At 38.2% G+C, this 18,107-nt stretch overlaps 1 protein-coding gene across 1 annotated transcript in view; it reads left to right on the top strand.

Annotated features, from left to right (window-relative positions):
• NRXN3 (neurexin 3) overlaps positions 1–18,107 on the top strand; it is a 1,004,771-nt gene that overhangs the window by 420,558 nt on the left and 566,106 nt on the right. Inside the window, exons 12-15 of the mRNA XM_071557744.1 lie at positions 9,432–9,551; positions 15,032–15,413; positions 16,740–16,930; positions 17,512–17,685. Of these exons, the coding sequence (XP_071413845.1) occupies positions 9,432–9,551; positions 15,032–15,413; positions 16,740–16,930; positions 17,512–17,685 (867 nt within the window). The remainder of the gene's footprint in view (positions 1–9,431; positions 9,552–15,031; positions 15,414–16,739; positions 16,931–17,511; positions 17,686–18,107) is intronic.

Raw genomic sequence — 18,107 nt, 5'->3', positions numbered from 1 at the left:
AAAATACGTATCAGTGCTCTATCTGTCAAATATCAGGAAGAATTTCTGTCACAATAGTATCATCTGTGTTGCTGTGTGGTCACTATCTCATGCTAACCATTCCTATTTATGGGGGAATAGTCAATGACTCTTAAAAATGTAAGAGCAGCTGAGGTCTGTACTCCGTTCCCTGTGAAAGACACCTCATTGAAGTGGGTAAGCTTTTAAACACCTTTAACATTAAACACTCCAGACTGCACTACTGATCCCTCAGCCTTCCAGAAGGCTTTTGATCCTTCCTCAATAGCTCCTTAAGTGGAAAAAAAAAGACTCTTCTGTGTTAGGTCCAAGTACCACTTACCATCCTTCTCTCTATAGTTTCTCCCTTCAGGCAGAGAGGACCATTGTGCCTTTCCAGTTATGCACACACAGTTCAGTAGTAACCTCTGAAAACACAAGATTGCCACTTGTGAATTTCAGTTGCTGCTTGTACTTGTTAATAGTATGATTTATAAGCATTATGATGTTCTCCCAGTATACCCAGGGTTCTCAGTAGACTTATAAACACTGGCTAATATGTAATGGAGAATTTAAAAACTCCATAGATCATAAAAAAGGGTGGCCACCTTCAGAATGGATGGAGCACTGCAAAAAGAGAGCTAAACCTCAAGAGAGTAAGCGGTGTTTTGCCCTCCCTGCAGAAGACTGGAATCCTGCTGGCTTTGTAAACTGGTAGATGTAGTTTCTGTGATACAGACTATTGTGCTTTTAGAGGCAGGTTGAAGTTAGTTCATATCATAGTCCTTGCAACCATGGAGATAACTCTGTGCGTTTGTAACATGTCAAGCACTCAGGTGCCACAGGGAGGTACCTTAACTGGCAGAGAAATTTAGGTCCTCCAACCATGTGATGCTGCTGTTCTTTGCCCTTGATATCTGAATAAAGAAGTCTTGGTAACAGGACTGTCTTCTGTTTTGTACTGTGTTGTTAGTGAGGACTGTGCAGTGTGTCCTAAACAGCATTTATCTAAAAAACCACCCTTTAAGGCAATGCTTGGGAATGAAGCTTTAAGGATTTGGTTTTTTTAACTCGTCTGTTCAACTGCCAAATTGAAGTTGGGGAGAGCAGTTCCTTTATTTGGCATAATTTTCTGTGTTCTGAAAGAGGGGGACAAGGAGGCTATGCTATTGTTAGAAAGTGGTCTCTGATCCTTTCCTGAAAGGCACATATGTGCAATTACTGTAAGGCACTGTGTTGCCACATACCAGCTGATTTATCCTGTCTTCTTATCTCCTTGCTTTTAAAAATTAGATGAGAAGCTGTTACTATAATACTTTAAAAAAACAACCAACAACAAAACTGCCCTCCAAACCCCCTGAAAAAAACCCCATCCTTCTAAAACAATAAACAAATAATTGCAAAATTCAAATAATCCTTTCAAATGAAGTAAAAGAAAAAAATTAGAGCATGAGAACACTTGCTAAATGGATGATATGAGCTTTTTCAGTCTCCTGCATTGTAGTTCCTTACCAACACAGCAAAAACAAAGAGCTTTTGGCAGTGGAGGTGGTAGTGGTGTGTGTGTGGGGGCATATTCTTGGTTTGAAGACTTATACATTTGATTCATGTTTTTTCTTCTCTAAGTAGTTTAAGTCTCGTCCAGGCTGATAGCAGTCAAATTATTTCATTGCTGTTATGTGTGTGTCTGCATGATACATGGTATGGCTCACTCCAGTTGTCTCAGCCTCATCCCCAGCATCTTTTTCACACTATCATCATGATTAATTCACTTGTTTTATAGCATTTATGGGCAGATTTGAAACTAAATAGGAAGAAAAACTTCAGTTGTCTTACTGCTGGTAGCAGTCTACCTATGCTTCAAGTAAGGTACATCAGTGGCATTGTGGAGAAGGTGTTTGGTTTTGCAATCTGTATTATTGTCTACACAGGAATAAACAGAAGAATTAAGTTGTTAGCTTTGTCATCCCTTCATCTTGCTTTGATTGCCACTGCATTTACTGGAAAACTAATAAAATATAAAGCTCTCTTAAAATAGAATCTCTTTTCCTCTTTATTACTGTTGTGGTGTACTACAGTGTGTGCATAATTGTTCCTGTAATACTTGCTTTAAAATTCTGTCCTGTGGTAAAACCTTGTGTGGTTCTGCATATTTCTTGAGCCATAGACTCATTTTTTTGCATGGTAAATTGCATCCATTAAATGAATGTACCTGAAATCAACAGGTATTTGCTATTATGGGGGTAAAGCCGGGTCGAAGTTTTAGAGTTATTTTGTTAATTACTGAGGTGTAGTGACCTTCAAAGCAAAATAGCAGGTGAAACTCTGGAAAGTATCTCTGAGCACTGTAATTCCTTGAGCTCCCATAGGACTCTCGGCAGCAGCTGCAGTGACTGTGGTGTCCCTCTAGCGGTGCTCCCTACAGTAGGCACTGCTCCTGTCACTGGCTGCTTGGCTTATTGCGGTAGGTGCTCTCTTGAGCTTTGCTGTCGGAAAATCTGGTGAGAACAAGTATTTCCTTGGGCAAATTGTAGTTGAGTGATAACATAGCAACTTCTGAATTCTTTATACCTACATGGAAGCTTTTGTTACTCTGATCTGTTAGGAACAGCAATATAAGGCGTTTGGCAAACGTGAAGTGGTTGGTATGACAGCTTTATTTGAAAACAAAGGCAGAGCCAGTCGGACTGAAATAACTTTGAAGTTAATTTAATTAAACTCTTTTGAATCTTAATTTTAAAAACATGAATACTTGAAATTTTTTTCATACTTCCATGTCCTTTTTGTCCTCCCTACTAGTTGTGAATATAAAATAAAATCCCTTTCCTTAAAAGTAGATAGTCAATAAAAATAGGAGACTATCTATTCCCATTAAAAATTAATCATATCTTGAATACATAATAAGAAACACTTAATTTTATTTTTAAACACTGAAAACTTATCTTGAAGTTGAAACATTTTGAACATTTTTGATTTTTGGAAGAATTGAAACATCCTTTCATTGAAATTGAAATTTTCTATTTAAACTCTATTGGGGGGATCAAGTTCCTATTAACAGAAATGCTTTCTGGTTAAAGATTATTCTGCTCTAGATACACACTAGTTATGTAGTCTCTAAAAGGGTTAAAATTCAGCAGTAGTGAAGTTGAGGTAAACACGGGGCATAACCTGCTGCTCAAGATGGAAAAACCCTGATATAAGCACAGTTTGTGCTGTGTGTGACCTATACCATATATGCAATCAAATGATCTCTGTACTTGTTCTTAATCACAGGTTATATTCACGTCAGCTGAATGACTTAAAACTTAACCTCTACATTAAGTTTTGTTTCAGAGCCATACGAAAAAGCTGCAGTCATGTTGAATGCAGCCTGAACCTATGTTGAATCTTATTTCAGCTCTTGGCCAGGGTGTCTGCAAGTGAAAGTAACAGTCATCAAATATGGTGCTACATGTATTTATAGCAAAAGCAAGGAACAATGCTGTGGTGGAGGTATTCTTTTTTTTAAGGGCCCTTTTTTAATGCATTTTGAAATAGATTGTATCCAAAATAATTAAACCCAGCATAACTTCTTCTTTGTCAAGTTTATCTGGAGACTGGGGAATGTTTGAAAGAACTAGTAGGATGGTTCCTGCTACTTTTCAGTTATTTGCTGAGCTAATTCCATGCAATTTGTTTGTCTGGCTGTTGGGGGAATTCTTATTTGCACTTGTGAAGATAATTTGCTCTGTGGGTGTTTAAAGGATTTTGTGTATGCACTTTTTATGACTGTACAAATGTAAATAATTAAAATTTGTTTCCGGGTAGGCTGGTGTAAATCATTGCCACTTTATTGTTTTTTCACTATAAAGCCACTGTGTAAAGGTCTAAACATAAAAGTTTTTAGCACAGCTTACAGAAAAGTTGTTTCTCAAGTCCATGCTATGTTTTGTTTAACGTGTGGGGTAGTACATGGAGATGAGCCTGTTCCTTGAGGAAATGGAAAGACTGGTGCAGGTAAGATCCTGTGAAGGTGTTGACTATCTGTGGGAAAGTCCAACTACTTATTCCTGGTGGCATCCAACATTTCCTTGAAAAAAGGTATTCTAAAGCCTGTATATGAGCAAAACAAGTGTGTATGCATAAGCATATGTGTCAATTTGACTGGGATATCTACATAAATATCTGCAATATATGGAGAGTCTGGGGTTGCCAGTTGTGTCCTAGCAATTAACAATGCTCCTGGAGTTAAACAGCAGATATTGGCCAAGAAAAAGACCTTGTAAAACACTGTGTCCATATTAGTTTTGCCTGAAATAACCAACCAAATTTCCGCTACTGACTTGTATTTGACCAAGACTGAAAGTTATTGGAGGTTTTCAGAGCAGCTGCCAGCTCTGCTTTTGAGCCATTCTTGTGTTTTGATATTTGTCCTGTCCTTTTCAAGATCTTGCTATACATCAGAAAGCTATAAAGGTGTGTGAAAAATTGCCAGCATCTTTGTCCTTACATCCATTTCTTCCTTTTTCTGGGTCTCATGATTCATTCTTGTGTTTCACAAATCTGTGTGCACACATTGTGCACAGCAAACCACAACTTCTCTGCTCATTATGTAAAAGTGTAAGTAAAAGACAATCAGTGGCCCTTCTCCAACACAAATGGAAAATAAAAAGAAAAAAATGGGGGCCAAAGAACCTTCCCTTTCCCAGCCCCTCCCTGTCTTAGGATACTGATGGTATTTTGGAGGGATGTTGCCTTGTATAAAAGAGACACAAAAACGTGTCTTGCCACTGAAAAAAGCTGAGATGATAGCTGAGCATTTTAATTAAAAAGTAGATAAAGCCTTTTTATCATTACTGAGGGTCTTCCCTAGAAATTATTAGTATCACTATAGGATTGTCACTGTAATTGTAATGAAGTAAGCACCTTTTCCATTCCCATCAATATGGTGATGTACTTTCTGGCTGTCTCTTCTGGTGTTCTGGAAACTTAAATGTTTGACCCCTTCTGTAATGTTGGATAAGATAAACAGTAATGAAGATAGCCTGGTTTCATGCAGGTAATTTTAATCTTATAAATGGCTGAGCTCATGACAGCCTGCACCAAGGGTAAAAGAATGCCTTTTGATCCAGCTGTGAGGAACTGCCGAGGGGATTAACCCTCCTTATCCTTTGCCTTTCATAGCAGGGAAATTGTGTGTGCTGTTAGCTACTGAGGGGCAAAAACAACTGATGATTCCAGAGGTATAGTCAGAACTTCATCCTTCTTACCAGTTTGTTCTGAACAATTGAGTTCTTGGGGTTCACATGCAAAGCAACTTGGCATTTTCAGAAGGCATGATCTGCTTTTTCATTCTTTATACTTTGGCGTGTTTATTCATGGTGCTTTTATATAATCTATTTGAGCCAAGCTATCAATTAGCAGCAGTGCAGCTTTGATATAATGATTGGGACACCCTGGGTAGATTGGATGAAGCTCTTCCATGTTTGAAAGAGTATACTAATTGGTTTTTATGAACAATATGTACACAAGTTTGAGTAGATGTCAGAGGATTCATGGGAGCATGAGAAGGAGTCTCTGTGGCTGAATCAAGTAATATTTCTCAAGAAGCCTGACCTGCAGCTGAACTAATGTCCAGAATTAGGGGATGCCTAAGAGACAGATATTTTTGCTTCTTATTAAGAGGTGTTTGCCACTGCAAAGCATAAAAGGAATAAGCACTAGTCTGCCTCATTTGAGTTGGGAAATGAAAGGTAGTGATCAATTCTGTATGATACACAGTTCCTCAGAGGCCATTAGGAAGGGGGATGGAATGACCAAGAAGGCCAGAAACACCAACAGGAGTGATACTCTCTCAGCTTAACTATTAAGTTATTGCTGCAGTAAAACCTTTCTTATTCTTTTTTACTCTTTTCTTCCCTTTACTCTTCTGATGCATAAAAATTAAATAAATTGCAGAAATTGCAGAAAGCCCAACTGCCGAAAGTATTCCAAAGTGTTTCCATCTGTGCCATTTGTAACATTGCTACAAGAGTTCCTTGTCTTTCCTTTTATCACTAAAGAATGTTGCAGAAAGGGAAGCTATAGATACTTGACTTATTTTTCCTCTGTCCATTTAATCTTCTGCTTTGATTCCTTCTACATCTGTTTTATTCTTATTGAAGGGTGATATAGACGTAGATAGCTTGAAAGGAGGAAAAACCTTGTTCTATACACTTAAATCTGTGTGTTTAGCTGTAAGACCACAGAAATGCCTTACCAGCAGGAGGTGATACTTGGGCAGAGTGTAAAAGTGCTGGTACACATGGCCCATTTCCTTTCTGTTTTCCCCTGCATTGCCAGCTGTCGGATTAGGAATCTTAAGTCATCTTTTAAAAACTGATCACTGATATCCCTGAGATTAGCTTAGTTGGTTAGAGCACAGTGCTAACAACAGCAAGGTCATGGGTTTGGTGCCTGTATAGGCCACTCACTTAAGAGCTACACTTCGTGGTCCTTGTGGGTCCCTTCCTACTCAGAAGATTCTGTGATTCTGTGATAAAGGTCTCTGTATAGTAACAGCACATGTAGTAATCATGGTCAATGAAATGAAATTTGGCATCCTGATGTGAGAGTCCCTCTGTACACAGTTCTTGGAACCATTCAGAATTCAATGGGAGCTTACAAAGGGAGCAGCAAATTGTTTGCCCACTCTCAGTTGAAAAATGGGGTCACAATTTTGCTGCTTTTCAGGTCAACACACCTGCTGTGTAAATGTCTTGGGAACATTTGAAAATAAAACAGTTTGAATAGAGTAAAATACTGTTTGTTTAATGCTGATTTTTAAGCTCAGATATGTTTGGTTTGAAAAACTACCTGAATGCTCTTAAGCATGCTCATGTATTGAATTTTTGTATGCAGTGATATTTGGCAACTCTGCTAAAAGAAGCCAATGCCCATTGTTGCATGCAAATGAAGGGTTGTAAGTTAACAAAACTATTAAAATCTCATTTTTTTGTTTCTACTGATCAAATATAAGATTGGCTGATCAAGACAAGGACTTAAATAAAATAATTTGCATCTGCAATGCTTTGTTTTCAAATTTATTAGCACAAGTTATTAACCAGTTACTTCTAAATAACAATCTAATTTGTAGCAACCTTATTTAGTTGAAAAAGGAAGTGTATATATCGAAACTTTCTACTCATTTATTTGTGAATTGATTAAACTACATTTTGTGTGAATCCAGTCCTATAACTCCTGTTGCTGTCACAATTTCATTTTGAAAATGTTACAGTGGCCATCAAGACAAGCCATACCAGATTGTTTTGCTTGACCCCCGTTTTGTCAGGGTAGTGTTGAAAAATAAGAGCTAGAAGGTCAGCAACTGAGATAGTCAACTATGCTGAACACAGAGCTGCTATGTAGAAAATGTTGTGTTGTCAGCTGAGTGGTCTCCAGCACGCCTGATTATTTCTCTTAGCTGAGCTGTCCAGAGTTCTAATAGATATGTGGAAAAGACTGTTTTTAAATAAAGCATTTACTCCCCCTCACCACCCTTCCCCTGCTTTCAGCTGGCACTAGAAAAACACACAGGTATGGGTGAACTGCTTCATCTACCTATCTGGGAAGTGGCTGTGTGGAACTACAGTAGCTGATGCAGTATATTTTGATGTAGACAGTAATTTTGCTGGCCATCCAGAGATACCATTTTGTGAGTTTTGCTCTAGGATAAAACGTACTCACTCATGTAAATCTAACATAACTTTCTTGAACTCTGTTATAGTTTTGCTTGTCTGGTTCCAAAGAACTTAAGTTTTCTGGCCATGATCTGGCTGCCTTGTACAGCTGGAGTTACATGTGTGGTACAATGTGACTTTGGCATGTGGATGAGGAACTGCAGAGGTTATGGGTTTCTCCTGTTAAAGAGATACTCTCTGTAACTGCAGTATATGACACCCTGTCCTTTAAATCCGAGAATGATTCTTATTTTTCAGTCCGTAGAAAACATTTCCTTTTAGTTTATTGTAAAATTGGCTAGCAATGGGCTTTATTTGTAAAGGTATGAAACTCCTTTTCTATTAGCATGAACTGCATGATACTTTAAGGAGAATAACAGAATATTTATTTTGCTTTTATCTCCTTCTGTAGAATTGCTCTAGTACACATTATATCCTAGATGAGTGAGACACCACCACCTTTGCCTGTGTTCCTCCTTTGGTGAGAAGCAGTTACAGTAATGATGCTAATTAAGCAGTGTGCATACTGTGGACTATGGACTATCTGACTTAGTTTTACCAGTGCAGTATGTTGAGCTGCAGCAGTGCCTCATTGTCCCTGTTCTGTCTCTTTTATTAAGTTCAATGTGTCTTGTTTTTTCTTTCTTGGATTCCCCTTCCGCCAGTTAGGGCAGTGGGTCCAGACACAGTATGCAACAAGTTCTGCTGTCCTCATTCTGCATTTCTCTTACATACCTGGATCAAACCCCACCACTTTAATACTGTACTGAAATGAGGCTAGATGCTTTTAATTTAGCACACACCATTATTCAGTTTCACTTAGCTTTTGACATGAGTGAGGTGTTCCAGTCCTGTAACCTGAACAATTAATTTTTTAAGTATTTGCCTGTCAACTGTGATGGGTGAGCAGCAAAACTGAACAAATATAGGTAGGACTAATGCTGTTTTCCCAGGAGCATTGTTTGCAAGGGCAACTGTGGTATAACCTTTTGGAGAAGAAGTGGCTCCTCTTTTCCTTTTGACCTGTAATTCAAGGGGTGAAGTAAGCACCTCAAAGCTAGGCTGCTTTGCCAAAGAACCTTAAAGCAATCAGCCAGGTTGGTGAGTGGTTTTCTTTCTGTGATTAATTTTTAAAAAAATTATTAGGCTTTGATGGGTTGGGTTTGGAGTTACTTGGGGGGGTTTCTGTTGTTCTTGTTGGGGGGTTCTTTTGACTGGTTTTTCTTCTTCTCTTTTTTTGTTTTTTGTTTTTTGTTTTTTTTTGAGACTGAAACCAACCTGGTGTTTGATACTGAAGTATCTCGAGACCAGTGTGATTACCTTTGAAAAGAATCCCAAATACCTTGGGGATGTTGCAAATCCAGATTCTTAGGAGAGCACAATTCTGTAATGAGTCCACTCCAGAGACATTTCACTCATTCACTATTAATGCAGTTTCTTGTACAATGTGATGTTTGGAAATCAGTGCCACAGCACAAGAAATATTTCTACCCCTGTTTTAAATGCATATGACCTCTGGGCTCTGTGGAGAAATGTACTTGACAGAGTGGAAGGGTTTGTGGCTGACTTCTCTGAGCTGAGAAGGTGTAGGTGTGAAGGTTGATTACAGGTTGTAATACAACTGTTCAATCTACTGGTCTGTATCACACCAGGTTGATTTTGGTGACGTTTTCCATTGGGCAAGTACTAAGCTGTTGGAGGTCTGGCTTTAACTGCTGTACCTATCACCACCCCCAGGCAAGGGTCCTGAAACACTTTATGCTGGGCAGAAACTCAATGACAACGAGTGGCACACTGTCCGTGTGGTGCGGCGAGGAAAGAGCCTCAAGCTGATTGTGGATGATGATGTTGCTGAGGGTAAGTGTGATGTATAAGTACTTTTTGATCATTATCTTTGTATCTCTAGTCTCAGTCTTTCCTCTGCCATTATGCCTCTTCTCCCTGTTCTTTTGTGTATCTTCCCCGCCTCCCCTTTCTGGTACTACTGTGTGTATTTAGTATTGCTGTATTGAAAATAAAGCTCAGGTCTGAGAGACTAACTTCTTAGCCAGCACCAGAAACTTCTGCAACAACTATAACGTTATGAAATATGAGTTTAGGGATCAGATAAGCTTACACATACCTGAGACTGCAGAAGTGTTAGGCACCACTCTCTTGATTCAGGCTCTCTTTGGGGTAGGCTGTAAATGTACCCCATTCCTGAGCTGCAGATGTGGTTTCCAGTGCTGTGGAATCAAAGCCAAGGCTCTCTAACCTTTCCTCTGCACAAAATTTTCCTTGATGATAAAACTACATTCAGTACATGTGTTAGAGAGCATGGATTTATGTCTGCACTCTTCATTGTGTGGGTGTGGTTCTTCAGGGTTTTTTTTTGCAGCTGGGAGAGGTTGTTGGTTTTTCTTTTCTCCCCCCAACTTCTTGTGCTCGTGGTTCAGAGCCATCCAGAAGGAAAAGCAAAGTAGTTTGTTCTCAACTTTGTTTTAGAGGTTAGGGAAGATCCTAACCAGAACATATATCATGTTCAGTATGTCAGCCCTTTTTTCAGATAGCTTTCTTTGGGCTCCTGCTTGTTTTTGCAGGGAAACATAGTTGAAGAGAGGAAGGAAAAGGTCAGTCACTCAGGAAAGCTGGTGTCTCCCAGGTTGAGATTTGCATTGAAATGATTAAGGTACTTTAGATTGATCTTTTTTTCATTACAAAATTTTATAGATGATATTTTCCTGGTTCATTTCTCCATAACTGCAAGAGCCATAAACTTATTTTTTTAAAGGTCTAAAATTGTCATAGTTGTAAATAACTGTATGAACTGAGTTTCTGAGGAAAACAGCAGCAGCCCGAAGGCTGATAATAGAATCAGAAAGAGCAGGAACTCTGAATTCAACACTGATGTGGGTATTAGTTGTGACCCACGATGTTTTTCCAAAAGCTGAAGCTTCTACTCTCTTCTAAGTAGCTTCTACTTTGAAGGCAACTTAAAGTAATGGCAGTTGTATGCAGTGTCAGGATACTGTATCCTATTTCTGCAAAAAGTTTTGTACTCTATATGAATGTGATGAAGTTTAAGTATAGTGGCAATTTAGATTATTTGAAAAGCCATGAGTCAGAAAGTTGAAATAAGCCCAAAGAAGTGAGTTGGCAGTAAAATGATTTGAGGTACGTTTTCCCTCTGAAGGAAATATATGCTCTGCTATAAGGGCTATCAATTTGCAGGAGAGAACAGGAAATATATGCAAGAAAAATCTTGCCCTCTTGTTGTTTGAAGACCACTTTGAAGGTAGCTTGGTCAAAATTAGCTTATACGAAAAATAAATTTTATTTAAGAGGGAACTTTTTGAGTTAGTGACACGTACTGGCAAACATTTCATACCAATTACTTCTGCATTTGAGAATTCTTCTGGATATGCTATTTTAGGAAACCCCACGAGGTGGCACTCTTTGCATTACCGAATCGATGCCCAAAAGCCATCTGTTTTTGAAGTCTTTTTCATGGAACTGAGTTTATAAATAATAATGATACAATCCTATACCAAAATAGGATATGCATATGTACATGTATATGAGTTACATAATTAAAGATGCATTACAGCTAAAAATATCTGTTAAAAGAATGCCATCATATCAAAGTCAAAAGTCAGACCAGTGAGAGATAAGATTTTCAGTGCAATCTGCATCCCACTTCCTTGGGCAGATGATAACAGTCTTGAGTGATGTGGTCACATAGATTTTTCCACAGGATTCTTTTTGTCTTCAGCATAGATCAGGAGTCTAAATTGGGCCCCCAGTAAAAATAAACACCCTGTTTGATTTCCATCTTCTTACTGCTTGTTTGGAACAATGCAAGCCAGCTAAGTTTTGCTCTAAATATAGAGCTGTTTTTTTTTTAAATATTATTTTGTATGTTTGTGTTTCGTGCTACTTATCAATATATTTATACAGAACTAAGAAGCTCTAACTGGATTTATTCCCCTGTCTGTTATGTGAAGGCTGTGGGGTTCATTTTCCCATTTTACAGGTTTGGAAACAAGGCACCAGATTAAAGTTGGATGCATTTGGTACCAATTTGACATGATTTTTCAGTCATTTTCATCAGAAAGGTTCAACGTGTCTGAATTAGATCCTGTAAATTAGTTCAGTCCTGCTACTTGGAGAATTACGTCTAGACAAATAATGATCACCAATGAAAAACTTGTATTGAAGTGTCTAACTTGGTTTCCGTGGGATATCTAAGGCAGAAACAGAATCCAATTCTTCTGAACAGCATTTTGCTGTTGAATCATGAAACCTTCGCCCCACATTCCACTCCAGCTCAGAACATTGGTGATTAATGAGATGCAAATATAGAAGGTATATTCCACCCTATAACGTCCTGCTAGCACCCAAATACCACAGTGAAGGCTGGAATTTTTTCTGTCTGCTGCCACTTGAACTAAAGAGCTTCTGGTTGCTGTAGTAGTTACATTACTCACTTGAGAGCACAGTGGAGGTATTACAGGTGAACTCTGCAGGTGGGGCTGACAGCTAATGAGATAAAAAAATACTGGATTTCACTTCATTATTTCCTAGGAAATTACTTCTCTGTCTGGATTCTGCTTCTGTATTGCTATGTCCTTTACAGCTCTCCACTGAAATACTCATAATTTGCCATACTACTGTTTCTAACACTGTCTCATTTTTCACCTTTTCTAAGATTCTGATCTCATCTCTTCCAACCTCGGTCACTCCATTTTTGATGTCCTCTATGTTTGAGTTCCCTGTCCTGGTGTACTCCAGTCCTGGCTTTTCTATCTGACTGAGGCCACCACTCCTTTGCATTTATCTAAATATGGAAGAACAAAGAAGAATTTTCTTGCTTTTGGTCCTTGAGATCTCTTAATTTTATTTTTCTAATTTTTTTGAAGTAAAGAAGCAGGATTTTTTTCTAAGAGACTTTCCTAGTTTTATTTTAAAAAAAGTACACTTCTGGTTTGGAAAAATCATAAATTTTCGTCTGATAACACTGAAGCTGAAACAGCCTCTAAAAATCACAGTAGTGAAAGTGAGAATGTTTGTCTAAACAAATCTCTCCACATACTGTTTCAGTTTCTGGGAATTGGCCTTTTTCAAACTAAAATAGTATTATTTCTGATAAAGAACTGTTTCAGGATTTAAAAACATTTGCTTTTGTCCTCACACTTGAATTTCTGAATAGTCAGAAATATATGACTGTCTTCAGCTGCTTCTGAGTTTGATCAGCTGTATCTGCCTGGATTGAAGCTTTCCACAATCTTTGTATAATGGCCTTTAAATTTAGATCCACTGCTGAAATGGGGAATAAGTGAAAACCTAAATTGGTTTGTATAATATTTTTGCTTGATATTTGAAGTAGATACTTGAAAACATTTTTTCCAATAACTCTGCTTCTTTGCTGTTTTTGCATAAAACATGATCACATTTGGAGAAAAGTATAAACTGAAAAATTTCATGATCTTGAGGGGTGAGTTAGAAATATTTCAGTGTTTCCAGAGGTTCTAAGCAAGAAAATGAGCATCAGTTCATTTAATCTATTTATACATGACAAGCTAGAATGTATCATGCAAGTGTCTTTTTAAATGTGTCCAGCTTTCATTTTATCTCCAAGAGAAAAAAAAAAGGAATATGTTGCAATTACTAGGAAAAGTTTGAAAGACTGATCTTTCTTTGTTTGGTTAGTTCATTGGTTGTTTTGTTGGTGTTGGTTGGGTGGTTTTTTGTTTGCTTGGATTGTTTTTAATTCTAATGCCCGAGAACCCTTTAGGTGAGAAATGCTGTGAGATTTCAGGAGATTGCACAGAATACGAGAAAGCTTTTAAGTCCCAGTTGATACAACCTAGGGAAATTAAGAGGAATTTGTCCTGGATTCAGCTGTGGTGAATGGTGTGATTCCCAGGTATAGTTCCAATGACTCAGAAATATCTCTTGCAGTAGTCAAGACTTTGTAGTAGTGTAGTAGTTGTGTATGTATGTTTACTGACCAGAAGATGCAATCAAGTAGGATACTGTTGCTAAATTTTGTCTGTCTATAGTGTACTAGAAACATGTATTTAGGTCTTTATCCAGTTGTCAAATTTCACAAAATGAATGTGAGTTTAAATACTTTTGTCCCTTCTCTTTTTTGAACTTTGAGAATTTGTCCAGCATGTTAAAATGTTACTAGAGGCAGAGGGACCAACAGGTACTGTGGCTATTTGCTTTGGAAAACCTTCTAAAGTGGAGGACTTTACCTGTGCAGTGATTATGATGATGGACAAAACAGACTTGACTTGGGAAAAAGTAATTTAATTTACTGCCAATTAAAAATAGAGTTGGATGGTAAGAAACAAAGACAAAATACCATCTCCCACCCTCACTTTTATTGAGTTGGCTCCTTCATTCTTGACTCTCCTACCTGTCCCCACCCAGCGGAGTGCAGGATTGGGAAGTGGTGGCTGTGGTCAGTCTGTAACAGCTCCTCTCCGATGCTTCTTCCTCCTCATACTTGCATGTGTGACTGAGTAGTTAAAACTACCATAATGAAGAACTATGGAGGACTAAAATAAGGTTGGCTGAAAGGGTTTTCATTCTGATGTAGCCCAAATTGTCTTTATGGCTTAATGTTGTGTTCCATCTGTCTGTGTGGTTCCTGTGTCCACCCTGTCGCATAGACATTGAAATATTTAAATACCCTGTAAGAGTAGTCTGACATATTTGGTATACTGAATAGCTTGGATGTTTTAACTGAGAGGTTAAAATCTGTCATGCTGTGGCAAGTAGCCCAAGTGGTAGCTTCATGATTTAAATGTAGAAAGGGCTTTTTGCCTGTTGCGTTCTTGTATGTTTCCCTCCTGTTGTGCTCTTAAAACAAGAGAAATAACATCAAGCACTTGGAGAGAACAAGGGAATAAATATTGGCTATTTTGTGATTGTTCTCAGTTCTCTCACTGCTCTATTTGTATTAATCTATGTTTATCAAATGTTTTCAGGAAGCATACCTGTAAAAGTTGTTTCAGAAGTGTCTGAGTTGCTTGGCAGATGTACTGTTGGATCAAATAGATCACCGTGGGCTTTAACAGAGACCTGGTCTTCTTCACAAACAAGAAAGTCTGTGAAGCACAGGAGAAAATAGAACGCTTGTTGCTTGTGGACCTTTAGGCCTGTCTTTTTGGCCAGGTTTTGTTAACTGCTTGACTCAAGTGTCTCCACCAAGATTCTGTACATTCTTACTTATGCAAGCTATTGAATAGTGATCAGATAGGATTGTTAGTACTACTATTAGTCAGGAGACTGGAGTGTGAAGGGCTTCCTATAACTGCTTCTTTATCCTCCTTGTTTCTGTCCTTCAGGCACCATGATTGGTGATCATACCCGCTTGGAGTTCCACAACATCGAGACAGGGATCATGACAGAGAAACGATACATCTCTGTTATCCCCTCGAGTTTCATCGGGCATCTCCAGAGCCTCATGTTCAATGGGATGCTCTACATTGACCTGTGCAAGAATGGTGACATTGACTATTGTGAGCTGAAGGCACGCTTTGGTCTCCGGAACATTATAGCTGACCCTGTGACATTCAAGACTAAGAGCAGCTACCTGAGCTTGGCCACCTTGCAGGCTTATACATCCATGCACCTCTTTTTTCAATTCAAGACCACTTCAGCTGATGGCTTCATCCTCTTTAACAGTGGTGATGGCAATGATTTTATCGCAGTTGAACTAGTTAAGGGGTAAGTGACTGTTATATTCTAACGTCTTATTTATAGATAAGTTTAAATTGCTTGTATAGAGAAATTCAGCTCATACTGAAGTTTGCTCTGTTTGGTGAGGTGTAAGACAAAGCACTTAAAGATAAACACTGAAGCTTAAGACTCCAGATTTTATCACTGACTTCCCTCTGTGGCTGAGGCAAAAACACTTTTATAGCGTGCAACATTAATATTTTAAGTCATTTGGATGTAGTTAGACTAATGTTTTGTCCTGTTAACCTCACAGCTTAGCACAGAGGAGGAAGAAATGTGCTGAGGGCTGTATGCCTCTCTTATCTGCCCACCTCCCTTTTTCCCCCCGTAATACTCATTTTTCTGCCACCTCCACTGAAGGAAAATAAAAAGCATATGGGCTGCTGAATCTATATTTCTGCTGGTGATACTTGAGGAAAAAGCAAACTCAGCTTGCTTTTGAGCTGCTATACTCTTTTCAAAAGGCCAATAGCGTATTAAAAAATAATCCTTTGTTAGCTGAACACATTTTGATCTCTTATGATTTAGTCACAGTAGGCATGTTTTCGACAAATACAGTTTACTAGTCCTGTTTATTTCAGTTCAATATGTTTAATTTTTAACTTTGCTTATACTTCTGTAAGTGGGACATTGAGTAATATCAAAAACAGCAGTCTCAATCTCCTGGTGCTCTGTTGAGAGTTGAGTTTTGTTGTCTTTTTTTTTTTTTCTTTCCAAGGAGAATGCTTCTCTTATATCCTCAAGTGGATTTCTGTGTTTGAACTATATCAGTAATCCAGGGTAACACTCCCATGACTTCAGTCTTCATTAGGGTCTTTTTTTTTTGCTGAAAACTTTGCTAATTGTTTTCCAGGTGTTTGAATAAGACTAATGTAAATTGTAGTAAAATATTTCAAGTGAGTTTCCTTATTAACTTCTCAAGGGAGTTATTAAAAACTCAGAATGAACCTGAGGAATATATGAGGAAGATAAGCATATCTAGAGTTGCTCCCCCTGTACATTTATTGATATTACTGATTTTAAAAAATAATTACATGCACAGACAGCAGAACTTTGTGGAAGAAGAGGAATGCTTTATGGTTAGGATCTGATGACTTCAAATATTGTAATCTCAAAATACTAATCCTTACACTTTGGTGGAAAGGAAACAACTATATCTTTTCAAAGTATTGGCTAATATTTTGGGTTACTAGAACTTTCTAACCCAGAGATGCCACCATTTGTGATTTTTCTAAGTATCAGCTCTGACTGGAATAAGGGTCAGTAGCGCTGGAGTTCTTACACAATTTTAACTAGTTCCTGTTGTGTTTACAGGTATATACACTACGTGTTTGACCTTGGAAATGGACCTAATGTTATCAAAGGCAACAGTGATCGTCCTCTTAACGACAACCAATGGCACAATGTCGTCATTACCAGAGATAACAGTAACACACACAGCCTAAAGGTGGACACTAAGGTGGTCACTCAGGTTATCAACGGTGCCAAAAATCTCGATCTTAAAGGTAAACTCTGCAAGACTGACAGTTCTCCCCTTTATTCTTGCAGGGTTCCACTAGTAAACAAGAGAAAACTTACAATAACAATGCATTACAGAACAGGAAAACTGGACTTTGCTCATTTTGGCTTTCAAATTAATTTTTCTGACTTGGCACCTTCCTGTACCAGAGTAGTTTGTCATATTTTGCTTTTTCAGAAATTAATTGTCATCTTACAGTTTTCCTAGCCAGGTAGCAATTACAACTGGGATTATTGGTGGTGCTTTGGTTTGTTTTTGGTTTTTTCTTTGTTTGTTTGTTTTGGTTTTCTTTGGTTGCTTTGTTGTGGGTTTTTTTTCGTATTTGGTTTTTTGTTTTTGGAGGGGTTTGTGGTTTTTTTTTGATGTTTGGTTGTTCTGTTTTGGCATTTTCTTTGTGGGTTTTTTGTAGTAAAGAAGTCAAAAATGACTTCTTACATTTGTTGCTCTTTTTTTAACTTTTTCTGAACATCTGTTCACTGTGCAATATTCGTGTTTGGCAGCAAGGAAAGTCGCTCTAGAAGGTGTGTAACTTTCTCCTTCTTGTATGTGTACCTCTCTTTTGTCTAGGTGATCTCTACATTGCTGGCCTAGCTCAAGGCATGTATAGCAACCTTCCAAAGCTTGTGGCCTCACGTGATGGATTTCAGGGCTGTCTGGCATCTGTGGATTTGAATGGGCGTCTGCCTGATCTTATCAATGATGCTCTGCACCGCAGTGGGCAGATTGAGCGTGGATGCGAAGGTATAATTGATTTCCATTGAAGTTCCATTCTCAAGCACTCAATGCTTATTTCATTGCTGCCCTTTGCATCTTTTCCACCTTCTTATCCATTTCATTAGGTTGCTTTCATTGAGATATCCTTCCTTACACTTATGTCTTTCAAATGCAGTTTAAGGATTGTTAGTTTCTGTGAGTGGCTTAGTAGCTCTGTTCTTGTGTGCTCCATCCCCTATGAGTTTGTACCTTCAGTAGTGGAGAAGGATGGTGCTGGAATGCACTGCTATTTACTAGTAGTTTTCTCAGAGTGGCTTATTAACCTTACAGTACTCTTAAAATACTTTGGAAGATATTCTGAGCAATCAATTAATTTGTGCTTGAGAACACCCTTTTTGGGGATCCACTGAAATAAGAATTTTGAAGAACTAGAGGAGACAGGGGAAATG

Source organism: Pithys albifrons, chromosome 6 (assembly GCF_047495875.1).
Source record: "Pithys albifrons albifrons isolate INPA30051 chromosome 6, PitAlb_v1, whole genome shotgun sequence".
Classification (NCBI taxonomy): domain Eukaryota; kingdom Metazoa; phylum Chordata; class Aves; order Passeriformes; family Thamnophilidae; genus Pithys; species Pithys albifrons.
The sequence above is the reverse complement of the archived record's forward strand: the minus strand, read 5'-3'. Positions and strand labels throughout refer to the sequence as shown.